Consider the following 17601-nt stretch of genomic DNA (forward strand, 5'->3'; position numbering starts at 1 on the left):
GAAATGTAAAAAAATGAAATTCTTCCCGAGTAATTACGTACAGCGTCAGACATATTCTAGCATTTTGTTACTTTTTCTTTTTTTTTGGAAGATACGCTCCCACATTGTGGTGAAGCAAAAGAACGAGAGAGGGAGACTAAATTCACAACAGGCGTTTTAATATGGTTCTGTTATTGTCGTGAGGGCCGTTATCGTGTGTGGGAACCCGTCAGGATCCCCTACGAACAGCCCTTGGAACTAGATGGGAGTAAGCGGGGCACCAGTAGGAGCAAAATGCTCTTTTTGGTAGAAAAGAATATCTGAAAGACAATTGATTGAAACGCAGAAGAAGTTGAGCTAAGATGTGGAGGACACGCTTTACTACAGATGGCAGCTTTTCACCTCAGTTGTGGCTTTTATTTATATTTGTTTGGATTCAGAGTCTTGTACATGTTTTTTTTTTTTATTTTGCGCGTGTGTGTTTCCGCGTTACAAAAATCTATAGAAACATCTAAAGGAAGTGGAGTGGTTAGAGTCATGTGGTCAAGATGTTTGTCAGATCTCTCGGTCTCTCTTTCTAGTTCTGTGTCTTTAGTGCAGCAGCGGTTGTCGTGCTCTCTCTCTCTCTCTCTCTCTCTCTCTCTCTCGCTCTCGCTCTCGCTCTCCGTATCTCTGCCTGCATCTATGAATGCTTTATTTCAATACAAAGTTTCCCATTGGTGATTTATAGTATTTAATCCTTCATGCATCTGAAATGTTTCTCTGTTGGACTGGTGTGTGTGTGAGTGAGTGTGAGTGTGTGTGCGTGTGAGTGAGTGAGTGTGTGTGTGTGTGTGTGCGTGTGTGTGTGAGACCTACAATCACAGTGCACATGACCTTGCAGTGTTGGATCTGGAAAGCCCCCAAAGAAAAGCTGTGCAACACCCTCACCCAACAGTTTTCTCTTGGCCTCTGTTCTTCCTATTCATCAATATACACACACACACCTGCAAACACCATTATGTTACCGAGCACCATTGTGCCATGGTTTGAGTGGGTGTAATTGCAATGAGATTAAGATACTTGCAGTATCAAAGGGTGTTTGTAGTCGTGTAAACACTTGTAGCTCACAAAGTTCAGCGTGTGGCTCTGTATTGACTTTAAGACTCTGCATAGATTATACTCGGTAGACAGTTTATTTGGTACAGCCGGGGCTGATGCAGTCCAACACAACGGGCTTGCTACAAATTCTCCCCTCATGAAGGCTATGATTTTGGCGAGGTGTTCACTTAAGCAGGATGTAGTTTGTGGTGTTGTTCGACTGGAGCCTCCAAAATGATCATACAGATCAACACCTCTCTATAACGGCTTCAACTGAACAGTACTGTTGTAGTGCATTAGTTGTAGCTCGGCGTACCTAAATAAACTGGCAGCTGAATGTATTTCATATCTTTGCTTCACTCTTGTCTCAGAAGCAGAGTTTCTGGAGCCTTAAGCAGAAACTGTAAATATTAAAAAGTTTGATGATTTGCTTCATTTGATGATTCAGTGTTGAATGTCATTATTGGAATGTTGCCTTTTTAACTATTGTCAACAAATCAATTATTATTATATGCCATTTGCTACAATACCCCATCCACTAATAGTGACTTATCCAGGTGTGAAGTACTGTCACATATGTGAGGATTCATGTACTTTAGAGTGGCAAGGATTTGTCAATTAACCAGCAACTATATTGATAATGGATAAATCGTTTTATTGTTTGAAGCAACACTGCAGAATATTTTCTGGGTCAAGTTTTGGTCGGGCAGTTTTAGTCACTACTTTTTAAACATTTTCGAGAAATACCGATGAAACAAAGAATCTGCAGATTAGTGGATAATGAAACTAATCAACAGTTGTACCTTTTTATAAATGTTTTTTTAGTCACACTTTGAGCATTATGGGCCGTGGAAACGGTATTACATTTTGCTTTATGTGGTATTAAAAGGCTGTAAAAAGTCTTAAATGTGTGAATACTTCTGTGTGTCTTCTCTCTCCTTTTCACTCATTCTCTTGTACTCTTCTAATCCTAGCCATCTTTGTTCTGAGTCACATCTCCGATCCTACTGAGCCTCCTCCCCTCAATCTCTCCGGGCAAGTCTTTAGCCTGGTTTCCATTACAGAGCCAAACACAACTCGCATCTACTCATTATCCGTCCCGCTCAGTTTCCCCTAAAAAAAAAAAAGACATTTTTTCTTTTTCCATCCTGTTGCCAGCGGAGATAATTTGTCAGTTTGATACGGCGTTATAAACATTTGGAGTTTGCTCTGGCCCTGGCAAGTCCCACTTGGCTCTGCCTCTTGTGTGGAAAATGCTATCATGGCTAGATCTCCTGCCCTGGTTCTGGCTCAGTGCTATGAGGAACGGTAGTTGTACGGGGCAGAACTGCACAGTAAGGTTTGTTCAGAGACAATAGTGTGGCACAGGAGTGGAAGGGAAAGGAAGGGCCACGAGAGTTTTTCTTTCCCAAATTCTGGGCATGTCGTTTTTTTTGTTTTAAAAATGAGTCTCAGCAGATTTCTAGTGTTGAAGGGACCAACGCATCAGCAGGTATAATCAGCCACTACTGGGGAAATGGATATATCCAGGACTGCAGCCAATGAATATTTTCACTATCTATTCATTTACTCTATAGAATATCCAATATTTTAGGGAAAGAACACAATAATGCGTTTGCTATTCTCCCCACATGTGCACAGTTAGTGGACACACAACGCACAGTTAGCCGACCATCACACTTAAACACACACTCATAACTGACGCATGTCAAGACTAACACATGTGGATGAGCAGCGCACGAGTGAAATCTCTTAGATACGCAGATGCATGCAAGCAACTTTCCATCCACTGTAAAACAGTGAATTCTGTGCAAACTTGTGGAATTTTGACTGATGTCCATGTTTCATAACAGACGTGCACTATGTACTTTTCAAATGCACACACTAATAGTGATGCAACATTTTGCCAGTGTCCTTACATTATTATTATTATTATTATTTATTCAAGAAGTAGATCTTCAACACTTATTTATTTCCATAAATGATCGTCTCATGCAAGTACAAAAACACTTTTGTGAGTCAGGTAAAATACTCAGAAACTCGGCTGCACACGTGTGAACAGTGCCCGTGTGAGCGTGCACGTCTTTGCTCATCACTTCACACAATCACAATCATTTTCTGTTTCTCAGTAAGCCGCTCTGGCCGTTTTTCCTTGATGTCTCAGCTGCACTTTGATTAGCTTTTGTTCGAGGGTGAGAAATCATGAATCGCTGTCGTACTTGGGATTGTTTATCTTGGATGGGAGGGGACGTACTTCAGAAGCTAAGATTCAAATTAGAAAATAATCACTCTGGAACATCAGTCGGGGGCCAAAAATCTAATCGTTTTTTTATCACACTGACCTCGTAACATCCTGCCGACCGTATCGGCAGATATTCCTCAGAAATCTACTCCATCTAAGAGAGTTTGGAAAGTTATACCTCTTTTTTTTATTTTGGGGGAGCATTTTTGTCTTTTGATTTGATAGTGACAGGAAATGAGAGGAATCCCCCAGTCAGACTCAAACTTAGACCTATATCTCGAGCTACACTGCCTTAATACAGTAGTTTGATTTATGTGTTACCACTCCAGTACAATGTGGGCGTCGCGTATGCAGTGGGTTTTGGGGTTCCTAAGGCATTAAAAAAAAGAATGTAACTGCCAAAGAAACTCTTTCCTGGTTACTAGACATAATTCAAAGACCTTACTTTCCGTAGTTTTCATTGGGACTATTTTCAGCAGTCCCAATAACAGAAAGTAGTTACAATGAAAACTGTTCACAGGCAGCTCTGCACATTGTCTCGTGTAACTGATACTTATTTTCTGGATGGAGATATTGCTGGTATGAGCTTTACAAAAGTCATTTCTCTGTGCTTTGAGAAGTGCAAAGGAAACACTTGAGCGGTGACACAAGTTCCAGTGGTGAACATCTCAAATCCGAGCCGAAAAATATCCAAAACAATCTGCATGAGGAGAGACGTCGGGAGTGTCAATACACACACAGAAAATAAATGCCGTCGTGTAACTATACATAAGGAATGTACCCACAACTGCTGAAAGAAATCTAAACTTGTTGCCAGTTTATTAAACTAAGCTGAAATTAACAGCCTGCAGTGAATCCTACCTTCATAAAGATTGCGATGTTGAGTTTTTGTCGGAACCATTTTGTTGATCAACTTGATGATGCTGTTGGAGGAGGGAGTCTGTTGTGTTGCATTATACAGAGAAGTGTTTCTGTTACATGACATCAGCTCAGTGATATAAACGAGGTGTGCTGTCCTCTAAACAAACTTCTCTGCTTGGTCTCAAACACGGTGCAGACTTGATGATTTTACTGATGTCGGTAAATGTTAGTGTCTGTTTTTCCGACTTAAAGCCGACATTGCCTACTGGATTACAGTTTGTCCGCATTAGACCCAAATGTTACGACTCTCCCCTCCTTTTCCTTTTTTCTTTTTGTCTTGCTCTGTGAGGTTTGCTGATTAGTCTTTTCTGATGCACAAAACCACAACTAATTAGTTTTCATGGAATGGCACTTGGTTCTGTGAATTGTGTGTGTGCTGTCTTAACTTCTGCATATTGGCGTGTATATCAATGTTTCTGAGAAGTATGCAAGCAGGGCAGCACGATGAACTGACACATTTATTCGTCATTGAAAGCTTCTTCTGACAAATTTCCTAGAACACACTCATCTCTATCAGCGTTTGTAACCCCACAACGTGTGTACGTGTGTGCGTGTGCGTGTGCGTGTGCGTGCGTGCGTGCGTGCGTGCGTGTGCGCGCGCTTCCCACATCCTCCACGATGCCACAGTTAGAGTTGATAGTGAATGTGATCTGATCTCCTGGCTGCCTGTACTCCACATATGCACATGTATCAGAAATCAGTACAAAGGTGTTTTTTTTCTCAGTGGAGGTACATTTCCTAAATATTTTCTACTTTTCAAATTAAGAGACTCGACACACACCACTGATCTAACCTTTACTGCATTAATACTGTTGGTATTCTAGTTTGTTTTCGAATCTTTAAACTTTCTAAAAGCATTAAAGTTAAAGTTACGTGAATAAACATTAATAAAGAGGCGTGAACATTTTATTGAAAATATTTAAACATTAACTATTTAGTACTGTCTCTATCAAAACGGCGGCTCCCTCATTTTCAACATTATTATTAATATCATAATAATAATCTTTAATATCACATCCATAACTGTAACGAGTCTATTGCAGCACAGAGCAAAGGTTCCGTGAGTCGGATCCACGGACAAGACTGCAAACTGGTTTGCAATTAAGGATTTAAAATTCACTTGTCACTTTTTGTGGATTAGCAAAGCTCAGCGGGTGGACATGCTGCTCCGCCAGAAACATCTCAAAATGCACAGTGTGGCGCAGATTCCAGAGATTTTATAACATCTTAGTTCTGGCAGTAAGTTCGTTACAATCGCCTCAATATCAGCGTCAGAAAAACCAACCGTCGATCCATTCCTTCCATCGCCGATATATGATCCGGTCGCCAACCGGTTGTGGTTTTATATGCGTTTGCAGCCATTGTATGCCACCAACTTGGCTTTAGATCTGATTAATTGCTGCATTACAGGCAAAGGAGAAAAGTTAAACCACCCTGTCATGGAGGAAACGCTGGGATCAGAGAATCTATTTCTGTCCCACCAAGTATGGGGGGGAAACCTCAGGAGTGTTTGTCTGTGTGACACAAACAGCAGGTGGTGGAGTCTGGCGGGGTGAAAACAATGGCAGCTGCTCCAGATCACCATAGTGTTAGCTTCAGCTTTAGCTATTGTATAAACACGTTGAACAGTCTCTCTTGACAAACGTATCAAATGTTAACACAGTAGCCACCATCCAATTTACAATAGATGTAAATAGACAGCTCGTCGGTCTGCGTGGACCGACGAGCTGTAACCTTCCTAAAGTTAAGACACTAAACACACATAAATGCCATATTTACATCCCATTTTTGTTTTTGTTCCTTTGAGGTTTAACTGGAGCACTTTTAATTACATCTTCTCGTTGTTCGACACTGGTTTAATGGCACCCGACAGCAGAATTACCACCACCTGAACCAACTCCTGATATTCGCTTAACGGTAGCGGATGGAAAGACTCTTTTATTTACATTTTCCTCTTTGTCTGTAAATGATGTGTTCAATTTGAACGTAAACGGGACGAGTGTGGTTCAGCTGAAGAAATAAGATAAACAAGGCTCCGGCTACACAAACGGCTATCAGAGTCCTTTCACAGGTTTGTTTGACAATAAGAAAAATGAAGACCAGACTTCAAGTACGCAGCAGGAAAAAGAAACTCATCAATGATCACAACCCGAAACCAGGGGAAGTACAGACAGATGTGTCGGTCAAGGTCTCCTCTGCCTGATAAGGCCCTGATGTGTGTGTGTTCTTGTGTGTAGGATAATTGTGCATACACACTTTCCAAAATCTCTCCTGAGACCACTTTGGTAACCCTGCAGAGTTTTAAGGTCAGTCCAGCGCGCGCACACACACACACACACACACACACACACACACACACACACACACACCCTGACAGCGTTGGCTATGCTGACCCTCGGAGGGATAGTGGAATGTTGAGTGTCAGTCAGTTGCCGCGGCGACGGCCTTGAGAAAGGGACCCTGGGAAGATCGTTTTGGACTCCAAACATCCTGTGTGTCACCCGAGTGTGTGTGTGTGTGCGTGCGTGTGTGTGTGTGTGTGTGTGTGTGTGTGTGTGTGTGTGTGTGTGTGTGTGTGTGTGTGTGTGTGTGTGTGTGTGTGTGTGTGTGTGTGTGTGTGTGTGTGTGTGTGTGTGTGTGTGTGTGTGTGTGTGTGTGTGTGTGTGTGTGTGTGTGTGTGTGTGTGAAGATCCACCAATGAATAATGCTGCAGTATAACACATGTAGTTAACTAAAATCTGTGCTAAATAAGAAAAACATGACATGAGAAATACAGTCAACATAATATGAAAAGCCAACATGTCGGCCGTATTGTCAATGTTATATCTCTGCGTTTCATATTCACAATATCAGTCGTGTGTGAAGTTGAAACATAGTAGTGAAAGTTGACTCAATGTGAAAAGTGGTTACAGGGTCATATTACTGACGCAGATCAACATCAGCTTGTGATACACATTGATGTAGCAAAACGTATCGGTACTAGTACAGCAGCCAGAGTGTTGGGTTATCTGGCAGCAGTTGTTTTTTAAATATTGTTACACTTTCATTATGAGTTGATCTGTTGTTTTCTTTTTTTAAATTTATGGGAAATTTAAAATATTTAAAATGTCAACATGTACATTATAATTTCCCAAAGCCCGAGGTTTGACAAAAACGGTCCAACACTGGAAAGATATTTCCTCTACAATGATATAAATCCCAGTGGAATAACGTCTATCCCACTATCTGCCGTCATAATATTGAAAACACTCATGCTGTGCAAATATTGTTGAAATTAATTTTACATTCTTTAAGTTGGCAAAAATATTTTTTTCTGGAGATCCCAAAGTTTCTAAAGATGACCGGCTGAATTTTGGGGAAATGTATAAAAATATGATGCGTCTAATTTATTTCCATTTGATAAAATGATGTAACCAATAAAAACCACAACCTTGGGTTTGAATATTTCATATAATATTCCATCATACGGTTTGAATGAAGAGCTTCAACAAGCTGATGAGGACAACGTGTGATACTGTCGGACTACTTTCTAATCTCAAAGCTATCAAAAGAGGAAATTAAAGGAAACTGGAGTTTAAGGAATTAAAAGATGGATCACCAAATCTAACTTATCTAATATAGAACTTTCAGCTTTTTTGTGTGTCATGTGTTAATAGGTCATCAACACATCCTAACATGTAGTCACTGTGGTTGATAATAACTGGCATTCATTACATGTAAACAGGCCAACAGAGCCATGAAAGCAAAAGAACACAGCGCTGTATTAGTACTTTAGTATCTGCGTTGTACTTCTCCCTGAAGCTTGGAGCATGCAGTAGCCTTTGTCTGGTGCCACTTCAGCACTGTCACAGTGGCAGGATGAGCAGCAGCACTATGGGGCCGTAGACGCACACAAAGAGGAGCAGTAACTTAAGACGTTACTGAAACGTTTCCTCAAGGTTTCACTGTACATTCACCGACTCATCGCGCTCACGCTCGGTGACTGTTGTCTGTTCTTTCTGTTTCTCTCTCAGCCTGTCGAGTGTTTGTATGTGGAGGAGGGCGACGACAGGACGTGTCTCGTTAGCTGTTGTTTTCGGCGGCCTCTATAGTGAAGGATAAAGTTGCAGTCTAGTTACTCCAAAAACCTGTCGCACTCACACCGGCACACCAGAGTCACGGCTTTAACATGAGTAGAAATGTGTCTGACTCACATTTGAAGCCCTGGTTCTTGGCACTGATAAAGTAAACATTGTTATTGGTTATTCAGGGCCCCAGGACACAAACATATAAAAGCCCCCCCTCCCCTTACATAGGAGCAAGACCCAAAGACTGTAAAAGTTGCCAAACAACGTTGTTTAGTCGTCTTTGTGGTGGTTTTGGATCTCTTTGTGATTCTTTCTTGCTGATTGTATTCGTTATTATGCGCTTTGCGTCTTTTTGTACCGTTTTGGGTCTCGAGTGCATGTCTTCATGGTCGTTTCGTGACTCTCTGAAGTCGTTACCTTTGGCGCCTCTCTGTGGTCATTGTGCGTCTTTGCTCTGGTTTTGCATTTCTTTAGAGTCTTTTTGCGTCTTTTGTGTTTGTTTTGTCTCATTTTCAAGTATTTTTTTTCTCTTTCTTGTATCTCCTTGTGGTCGTTTTTACAGCACACTTTTCACACAGTTCATTTACGTTCACACATTTTTCTCACATTGCCTGGTTCTGTTGTGTAAGGACACATTCTTCTAGTTATATGCAGAAAAGGAAGATGTCTGTGTGTCTGTGTGTGTCTCTCTCTCTAGAGAGTATTACAGACTACTTGCAGTTTTAGGAAATGTGCTGTGGGCCTGAACTTGCTCCCCTGATAAAGTTGATTCACAGAAATCAGGCGTGTCATGTTGCTCAACCAGTCAGACATCTGCTGCCTGTGTGTTTTTTTTTTTTTTTCTCCTTTTTTTCCCACCACAGGCACATATGGTTCCTCAAAGATGCTCTTAGTCAGAAACTCATTCACAATCTCACAATCAATTCCTCTCAATGAGTGTGCTCACCATCGTCTCGTTAGCTGTTTATGATGTTGATGGTGAAGCTTTAACTCACTTCCTTTATCTTCCTCTTCTCGTTGTAATTTATTTTGGCGTGAAATAGATGCATGTTAACCAGCGATGTCCAAAAAGAAGGAAACTGGTTTGTGCTTGAAGTTAGAAGTCCTCAAATCTGTTGTGTTGGACTGCAACTAACGGTTGTTTTCATTATCCATTAATATCTCCATTTTCTTTTTTTATTTCTCAATGAAGCGCCTATAAATTGTGACAATTTCCCAAAGCACACGATGAGGTCGTCAAATATGTCTAGTTTTGTCCGAAAACTGTCCAAAACCTAAAGATGTTCAGTTTAATATGATATAAAACGGTAAAAGCAGCAAATCCTCACATTTGGAGAAGTTGATATAAAGAGAATATTTGGTTTTGTATTTGGTTTGTTTTTGATTGAATTATGCCAATCGACAGAGCAATTATTGAAATAGTTGGTAATTCAATGTCGGATGATCAACTAATTGATTAATTGTTTCAGCTTTTCATGAACATATGAACCGCAACTTATTTAATTTATTCATTCCTCAATTAGTTTTGTTTTTTAATCACTTGGCAGCTTCAGTTGTTGGACTGAATGTTACGACATCATAACCATCACCAAGGATTTTTTTTGTGACGTCGTATCTTGTATGTATCGTCTGCATGTGTGCTCTGGTTTCCTCTGAGAATATATTGATTGTATCTTTCTGCAGTTATAAGAAAACCTGAAGTTTTAAGCAGAATCTGAAGAAGCATAATATCTCTGAGCATCCTGGACTACAATTCAGCTTTGGCAGCAATTTGTTTAGAGTATAACTATCAGTCAGTCCCTCATTCACTGACTGAGATCTCTCTAAATGAGTCACACCCCTCTCATCTCTGTGTCACGCTGCCTTTTATTCATAGCATTATTCGCTGTGGTTAGAACAGTATTTGGAGTTTAGGGGGTTCATTCACGTCACTTGCAAGCTGAGGAAACTGGGCGAGTGGGGGGGGCGATCTATTCTTTTGGTGTGTGTGTGTGTGTGTGTGTGTGTGTGTGTGTGTGTGTGTGTGTGTGTGTGTGTGTGTGTGTGTGTGTGTGTGTGTGTGTGTGTGTGTGTGTGTCTGTGTGTCTGTGTGTCTGTGTGTCTGTGTCTGTGTGTGTGCAGGTGCAGGATTATCATAGACATTCCTCAGGCTCACACACTGTCACATGGACTCAAACTCATCCGGTGCACAAAGCCCTGGAATCCGTCCTCCCTGCTCTTTCTTCTGCTCCTCATCACTCCCTTTTCTCCCACCCAACGCCGCGTCTTTCACTGTCTCGTCTGTTTCCTTTTGCTGCTTCTGCTCTCTCACGCTACTCCTCTCCACACACACACACACACACACACACACTTTTGTTGTTATTCTCTCTTAGCATACGTTTGTGCCCGTGGAGTTGATGTAGCTTGTTAGCCTCCGCTGTGTACCAGAGAAAGTTAAGTGCACTTCACTTTAATTGTGTGTAGTTTAATTCATTTGAGGGGACTCCATCCTGGGCTTGGCTGTGGTTATGGTAAAGCGAAGATATTGTGGTTCATAGTCGAAAATGAATCAATGACGGATCAATCAAAGATCCTATATTAACAACATACTGTGTCATAGGAAACTCAATTTTAACTTTATATAAAGTGAATACTTAAGTAAATCTGCAACAATTGGTAATACACACGAAGCCAACATCACACACACACACACACACACAATAGTTATAAACCCTAAATAGGAGTTGCTGGCTCTCTTGTCTTGACACATATTTTTTATCATCTGTCAACCAGCCTTCATTTCAGACGTGACCTATGACCCAACATGCCACAGGCCCGCACACATGGCTGACCAAGTCATCCATCCGTGCGTGTGGTTATGCCGCCGGCTCCGTTGGCACTCGTTTGCTTAAGGGGGCTCGAAAGGCACCGCTTTAATAGTGACGTGTGATTAGTTTGAGCTTGAGTGTCTGTAGTTGTGCAGCCATGGATGTGCACACACACACACACACACACACACACCAGCCTGCTTCAGGTCCACCTGCATGGGACAGGACTTTAAAGCGAGGTCCTAACACCTGTTGAAAGAATCTCGCTGACGGTTTTGTTGGTGGTCGACATGCAGAAAAGGTCACAAGCCTGACTTAAAGTCCCAGTATGTGGAGTTCATTCCGTGCGTCAGGTCAGCCCCTCATATCTCACTCTTCAATTCCATAGTTTGTTCTGGTGGGGTAGACCTCGGAGCTCCGCCACGAGAGCTCCCATCATGCTCCTCTTCCATATAGTTCCCTGCCTTCTCTCTCACTAAGGGAGGCTTCACACTCACACACCCTTTCACATGGTCACTCACCTTAGACCAGGGGTCTCAAACTCATCTTCACTCTGGGCCACATCAGCGTCACGGTCGCCCTCAAAGGGCCGGTTGTAAATGTAAGACTGTGTAAATGTAACTACTCCTAACATATTGTTAAATAACTCTCTGCATTTGATTATTGTTTATTCAAGTGTTAAAATATTGTACATGCAGTTATATAAATGTAAAAATATATTTAAGCACATTTCTGTTATCATCCTTTTAATTTAGGGTTAATAAACCCACATTACTCTATCAAAGATCAAACTATTAAAGAAAATATCAAAGACAAATATCAAACAAGTTATTACAATAACTTTGTTCAATGCTTAAAATCATTTCAAGGGTGCGTTTGCACAATCCCACGTGAAGTATTTCATGTGTTTTAAAGCCACGTTTAAAGTAGTCTTCAAAGTACTCACAATACATTTCCATGTCAAATGTACAGTAACCAGCCAAAGAGCTGCTTCTATGACTGTGTGTTTAAGTATCTCATCATTTTGACTTTCTATCTCAGAATTATGACTTTCTATCTCATAACCTCGACTTTCTATCTCATAATTTCGACACTGGGGATATTTGTAATATCAAGTCTAACTTTAAATATATATATATATTTCTTTTTATTTTTATTTTTATTTTTTTTTTACTGGCGGATTCGCGGGCCACATAAAATGACGTGGCGGGCCGGATTTGGCCCGCGGGCCGGGAGTTTGAGACCCCTGCCTTAGACTCATTTCCTCATTACAAAAACAGGCTTTTGAAAAGACATTTAACTGTGAAAGAGATTATAATTGCACTCACTCACTCACTCACTCACTCTCCTCCTTTCTTTGTTTCAGGTTTTTTTTCAGTGCCTTTTCGTGTCACCTTTCTCCAGACTACCGCCTGACAGTCGTCGTGTCTTTATTGTGTGTTTCAGGCCTCCAGTCCCAAGCTGACCACTCACTGCTCAGATATCCAAGAAGTCCGTCGCTGCAACCGGCTGGAGATGCCTGACAACTTAAACACATTTGTTTTAAAGGTGCGTACGAGTTTTTTAACTGAGCGGTTATAAGAGTCCGATCAAAAGGGGCCGCAGTTGTCGTCTGCAGACTCTGTGCCCACTGTGTTGTTTACATCCACATTTGCTTAGATCTCCAACCCTCAATCCTACATGAAGAGGAAACGGGACAATCATTGTGTCGTATCGTTTCATAACAAAACTCACCAGCAGCCTTTATATTTAGACCTTGTTGGTTTGAACTATTCCAACCACGCCTTGTCTCCTGAGTTGAAAGATGGCTGTCATAAGATGTGTGTTTACGAGAGGGAGGAACGTATCAAAACATGCACAGAAACTTTTCACATCACCAATCCCTTCTCTGCTGTCCATCCACGTTCACCACCGACCATCGTTCCACCAAAATCTATATCTAAAAACACGGCTGTTTCTTTGTTGTTGTGTTGTTTGTTGTTGCTGTACGGATTGCAATGGTTTTCATTGCAATCCGTTGTTACGGACATAAATCCAACTTGATAACGACCTTTGTTCACAAAGAAGTAAGCTACAGAGTTTTTACACTGCAGTATTTGCATCACTTGAACCTGTTTTTTTATCATTGGAATGAGCTACAAAAAGGTGAGCCGCTGCCTAAATGGCAATATTAAGCCTTAAAAACGCTCAGTATGAATAGCATTAGAGAAATAGCACTTAAGCCCATTTCTCGCATTTACACAATGTCGCTTGCCTGGCATCCATATAATGTGGCGGCTCATTTGAAAGCATGTTTGTCTCTGCAGGTTAATCGAGGTAGTCTGATATTTGAGACGGACAACGACCAGCAGGTCAGCTCCTGGACCACAGAGCTAAAAGAATGTATCAGCAACAGGTGAGAAAAGACTTTCAACACAAAGTCTGATACTTTACATTACCGGAAATCTCAATGTTTGAACCCTGTTAGTCTGTTTCAAACATACTGGATACTCTTTTGCAAATTCGATCCAACTGTTCATACCATAAATGTAGAGGTTTTTTTTTTTCAGCGTATATTTGAATCTGAGCCCAATTCAAAACTTAGTCATAAAATCCAAAACATAACTCAACCTGACCAAGCTAGCTGTGTACACACACACACACACACACACACACACACACACCGAGTATGTAACAGGGATCTGCATCGTCCTCGTCCATTTCTCCTAACAGCTTTTTTTCCTTGGGATTGTGAGTGGAAACATTTAACACTTGGACTTTGGCTGTTTTTAGTGTTGCTGGGTGTGCTGAGTGTTTACTTGTGCAGAGGTATGTGTTTGCGAATGCAAGTGAGAATATTTTGCGGTTTGTGTGTATATCTGGACAAACATTTGCGTGCGTGCGCGTGTGTGTGTAAGTTTGTCCGCGCATTCGTTTTCTTTAGAGCTCTTCATGCTGGAGCAGCGGGAGTCTTGTTATATTTGGAATATTCCTGGAAATAATCATTCATCAGTCAACTTAATATTTACACTAAACCTTTTGAGAGGTTAAACATCTGGTGTGGAGGGACTTCTGTTACGGCTCGAATGTTCTGCAATAAATGCCGTTTCGAAATCAAGCTGAACTTAGGAACTGTAAGCTGATCTGCTCTGCTAAGTGTAGCATTGGAAACAATTCTCTATATTAAGTGATATTCATAATAAGACTCAATACTGTGATACAGACACGGACAATTCTGCTGTTTTCCGTCTTTCGTTTCAGTGTGACAAACATTATGTTTAGCATCAGACGTCAGGATTAGACCAAAGAAAGTGCGTATGTTTCAGAGCATACGTGTGTGTTTCTGTGCGTGTGTGTGCTTGCGTGCGTGTGTTGCTCTGCGAAAGGAAGTGTGTGGGTGAGGTCTGAGACTCGGGAGAGTCTCGGGACCTTTTTCATTTCTGCAGATGTCTGCAACACACACACACACACACACACACACACACACACACACACACAGTCAGTACAGTGAACACTCATCCAGTGTGAAAGTGAGGTCAGAGTTCACTCTCGAATTCAGTGTTTATACAGTATTACAGTTTTCATCTCCTCATTTTTTTATCAAAACATGTGCCTGCATTCATTAAATTGCATATAATGTGTTGTGTGCGCGCCCAACCAACCAATACTGAATTTAATCTAAACATTCTTACACTTGAAGAATCAAGTTGTCTGTGCTTTCTGTTGGACAAACTATAGAATGGAGACACACACTTTCTAAAGGACCTACAACCTAGTTTGGCCTTTCTGCATTTTCTTGTTACTTATCAAACAACATGCACACTGATAACAGTATATCTGCAATCAACTTATTATCAGCCCAAATATGGGCCTAGTGCATGCATGTTTGGATTGTTATCTTCTTGGCTGGTGTGAAGATAAGTGAGGTGAGAGATCTGTTTTCCAAAACTCTGTCACTCTTTTTTGTTGCAGAAATTCGCAATACAAGACGAAACTGAATTGATTAAGTGGGTGAAATAGTGGCAAACAGGTCTAAGGATCAAAGTACTTCAATAACAAGAAGCTATTGTTGGGCTGTCTATAGCACAGTCGCTACTGTCTAATCTTTCACACATCAATCCTTTGTTTTGGGACCATCCCAAGCTGTTCTGCAGTAACCTGCCATCTATCTTTAAATTCTGCCTCTCTGTATTCCTCACTCTGTTTGTCGTGAGTGCTTTGTGCCGGGAGACAAGTGAACGCAGTGAATCCCCGCTCGTCAGATTCCATTTTGGGTGATGTCATTTGCATTTACGGTGGCTCTGAAACGACTCTGACGGCTGCAAAAAAAACGCAGAAAATCAAACCTGTTCCCAAGACTTTAATGACGGACGAAGGTTTTGTTGTCGGTGTGTGAACATGATTTACACAAGGTTGTGTTTATTTTTAAATGTGTGACAATTTAAGACGAAAATTACAAACTTTGTGTGCAAAGGCCTTTAACCTCATCCTAATTCTGACCGTATGTGTGTCAGGACGCTTCAAACAAAGTGTGTGAGATTTCTCTCATTCATGTGAACGGAGTCGGGCTGTCAAAACTTTCCACGACAGCATTTTGACAATCGTGACCACTTTACAGTCATTTGCCTCTTTCGTATCTTTCACACACATCACTTACACTTGACTTTCGTCACTTATCGCATGAACGCCACCACGAATGTCCGTTGAGACAAAAGATAGCCCTCTCTCACTGACGGTATTGAGCAGGAAAAGCCCAGGTGTTTCAGTTTCAGGGTCCTGATATTGTGCATGCTGGCTCACTGTCACGGCTCACTGGGACACTTGAAAAGAACAGTGACATCATTATTAGTAACACATGTTACTAATACACCTACCTCCTTCTAAATGTGTGTAGTCGAGACTACAGAAACCTGCAATAGAGAGGCGGGGGAGGCATTGTAACGCGATGCTGCCTTTTCGAGTGTGGGCCATTCGCAACGAGTATAAACACTTTTCCTTTTAGATGTGGTCGGATGTGGGAGGTGTAAGCATTGCTGACTGGCTGAAATGTCCACCCTTTGCAAAATGTCCTCACTTTGCAAGAGTAAAACGTGAACTGATTCTCACAAAGATAGAAGAACACACACACACACACACACAGAGTGAGGAGAGAGAAAGGAGACTTGTCTTCCTGTTATTCAGAGCGCTGCAAACTCAAGTCAGCATTTTAGCAGGATCTGATCGGGCTTCCTTCTTTAACCTTCCCGATCTCATGTGTATGTACACACACACATATACTGTTTGTGTGTGTGTGTGTGTACTTGTGTTTGGGTGGCGATGTGTGTGAGCAGTGAAACAGAAGAGCAGTAAGTCTTCGCTCATGTGAACTGGACTCACTTCCTGTCTGTGTCTTAGTGTTCCTTCAGCCTGCTGTTTCCTCCATGTTCACTAGGTTTACCCCAACAACAACACACACACACATACACACACTCACGATTCTCCTAATCTTCGATTTGACTTTAGATTTTATGGTCGTGATTCGATGTTTTCAGCACTAGTTGCTGTGTCATTGTTAGACTACGACATCGCTATATGACTGGATGCTGCAGTCTCTAAATCTTCTGCAGCCTACAAACACGCTCACGGGGAAGGCGAAGTGTTGCCGCACCCGTGAATTCGGGGAAGCATGAGGATTTTACAGTTCTGTTGTTTCTCCGTCATCTCGTCCTCCACCAGTGGCCGTGGTGTCTCCAAAAGTGGAGCTGCAGCCAAGGTGCTAGCTGCCCTGTGTTGTCTTTGAAGTGTGTGTTGTTGTTGTTGTTTTTTTCTCTGGATGCCACGCAAGTAAGCGAGGATGGAAAGATTAAAAAAATGCTGGGAGAATCGCCGACACCCCTAATACACACCCCTCTCAAATGATTAATATTTAAATTAGAAGAACAGACTTATTCTTTGAGGGTCCAAAAAGACAAATTCTATCAATTTTTAAATAAATGGATTAAATTTATAACCCCAATGCGAGCACACTCTGTACGACTCCATTAATAATTCCTGCTCCTTTCTGTTCCTCTTCTCAATGGAATGATGGAAATATACGTTCCCTTCTGATGTTTATGAAATATACGTTCCCTTCTGATGTTTATGAAATATACGTTCCCTTCTGATGTTTATGAAATATACGTTCCCTTCTGATGTTTATAGATATGTTTTTATTCGTGTGGGATGGGCCTCTGTAGTGAAGTTGAACACAAGAATTGCTGACAGATTGAAGTAGAAGTACAGATTTGGAGGCTGTAAACATTTATTATTTATATTTTCATTTAATCTTTATTTTGTCAGGCATTGAGAATAAGCTCTTTTTTTCCAAGAGAGACCTGAGAACAAGAACACAAAACGGAAACAACGCAAGTGCACAATAACAAGGAACTAAAAGCAGTTGCATGTATCAGCAACAAACAACATCTAAGTCCGGGATAATGCTCAATGAGGACCATCAATCCCTGATGATGGTCAGCTTGAAGGGCTTTAGTTCACTGAGACTATGGTC

The 17601-nt window shown here is 41.3% G+C and overlaps 1 protein-coding gene across 3 annotated transcripts in view; it reads left to right on the forward strand.

Moving 5' to 3' along the window:
• Window positions 1-17601, forward strand: part of sh2b3 (SH2B adaptor protein 3) — a 48866-nt gene that overhangs the window by 23644 nt on the left and 7621 nt on the right. For all 3 annotated transcript variants that reach the window (XM_076098894.1, XM_076098895.1, XM_076098896.1), the window contains exons 3-4: window positions 12543-12644; window positions 13403-13491. In XM_076098894.1, the coding sequence (XP_075955009.1) occupies window positions 12543-12644; window positions 13403-13491 (191 nt within the window). The remainder of the gene's footprint in view (window positions 1-12542; window positions 12645-13402; window positions 13492-17601) is intronic.

Source organism: Anarhichas minor, unplaced genomic scaffold (genome assembly GCF_050575085.1).
Source record: "Anarhichas minor isolate MPS153535 unplaced genomic scaffold, ASM5057508v1 ptg000025l, whole genome shotgun sequence".
In the NCBI taxonomy this organism is placed as follows: Eukaryota; Metazoa; Chordata; class Actinopteri; order Perciformes; family Anarhichadidae; genus Anarhichas; species Anarhichas minor.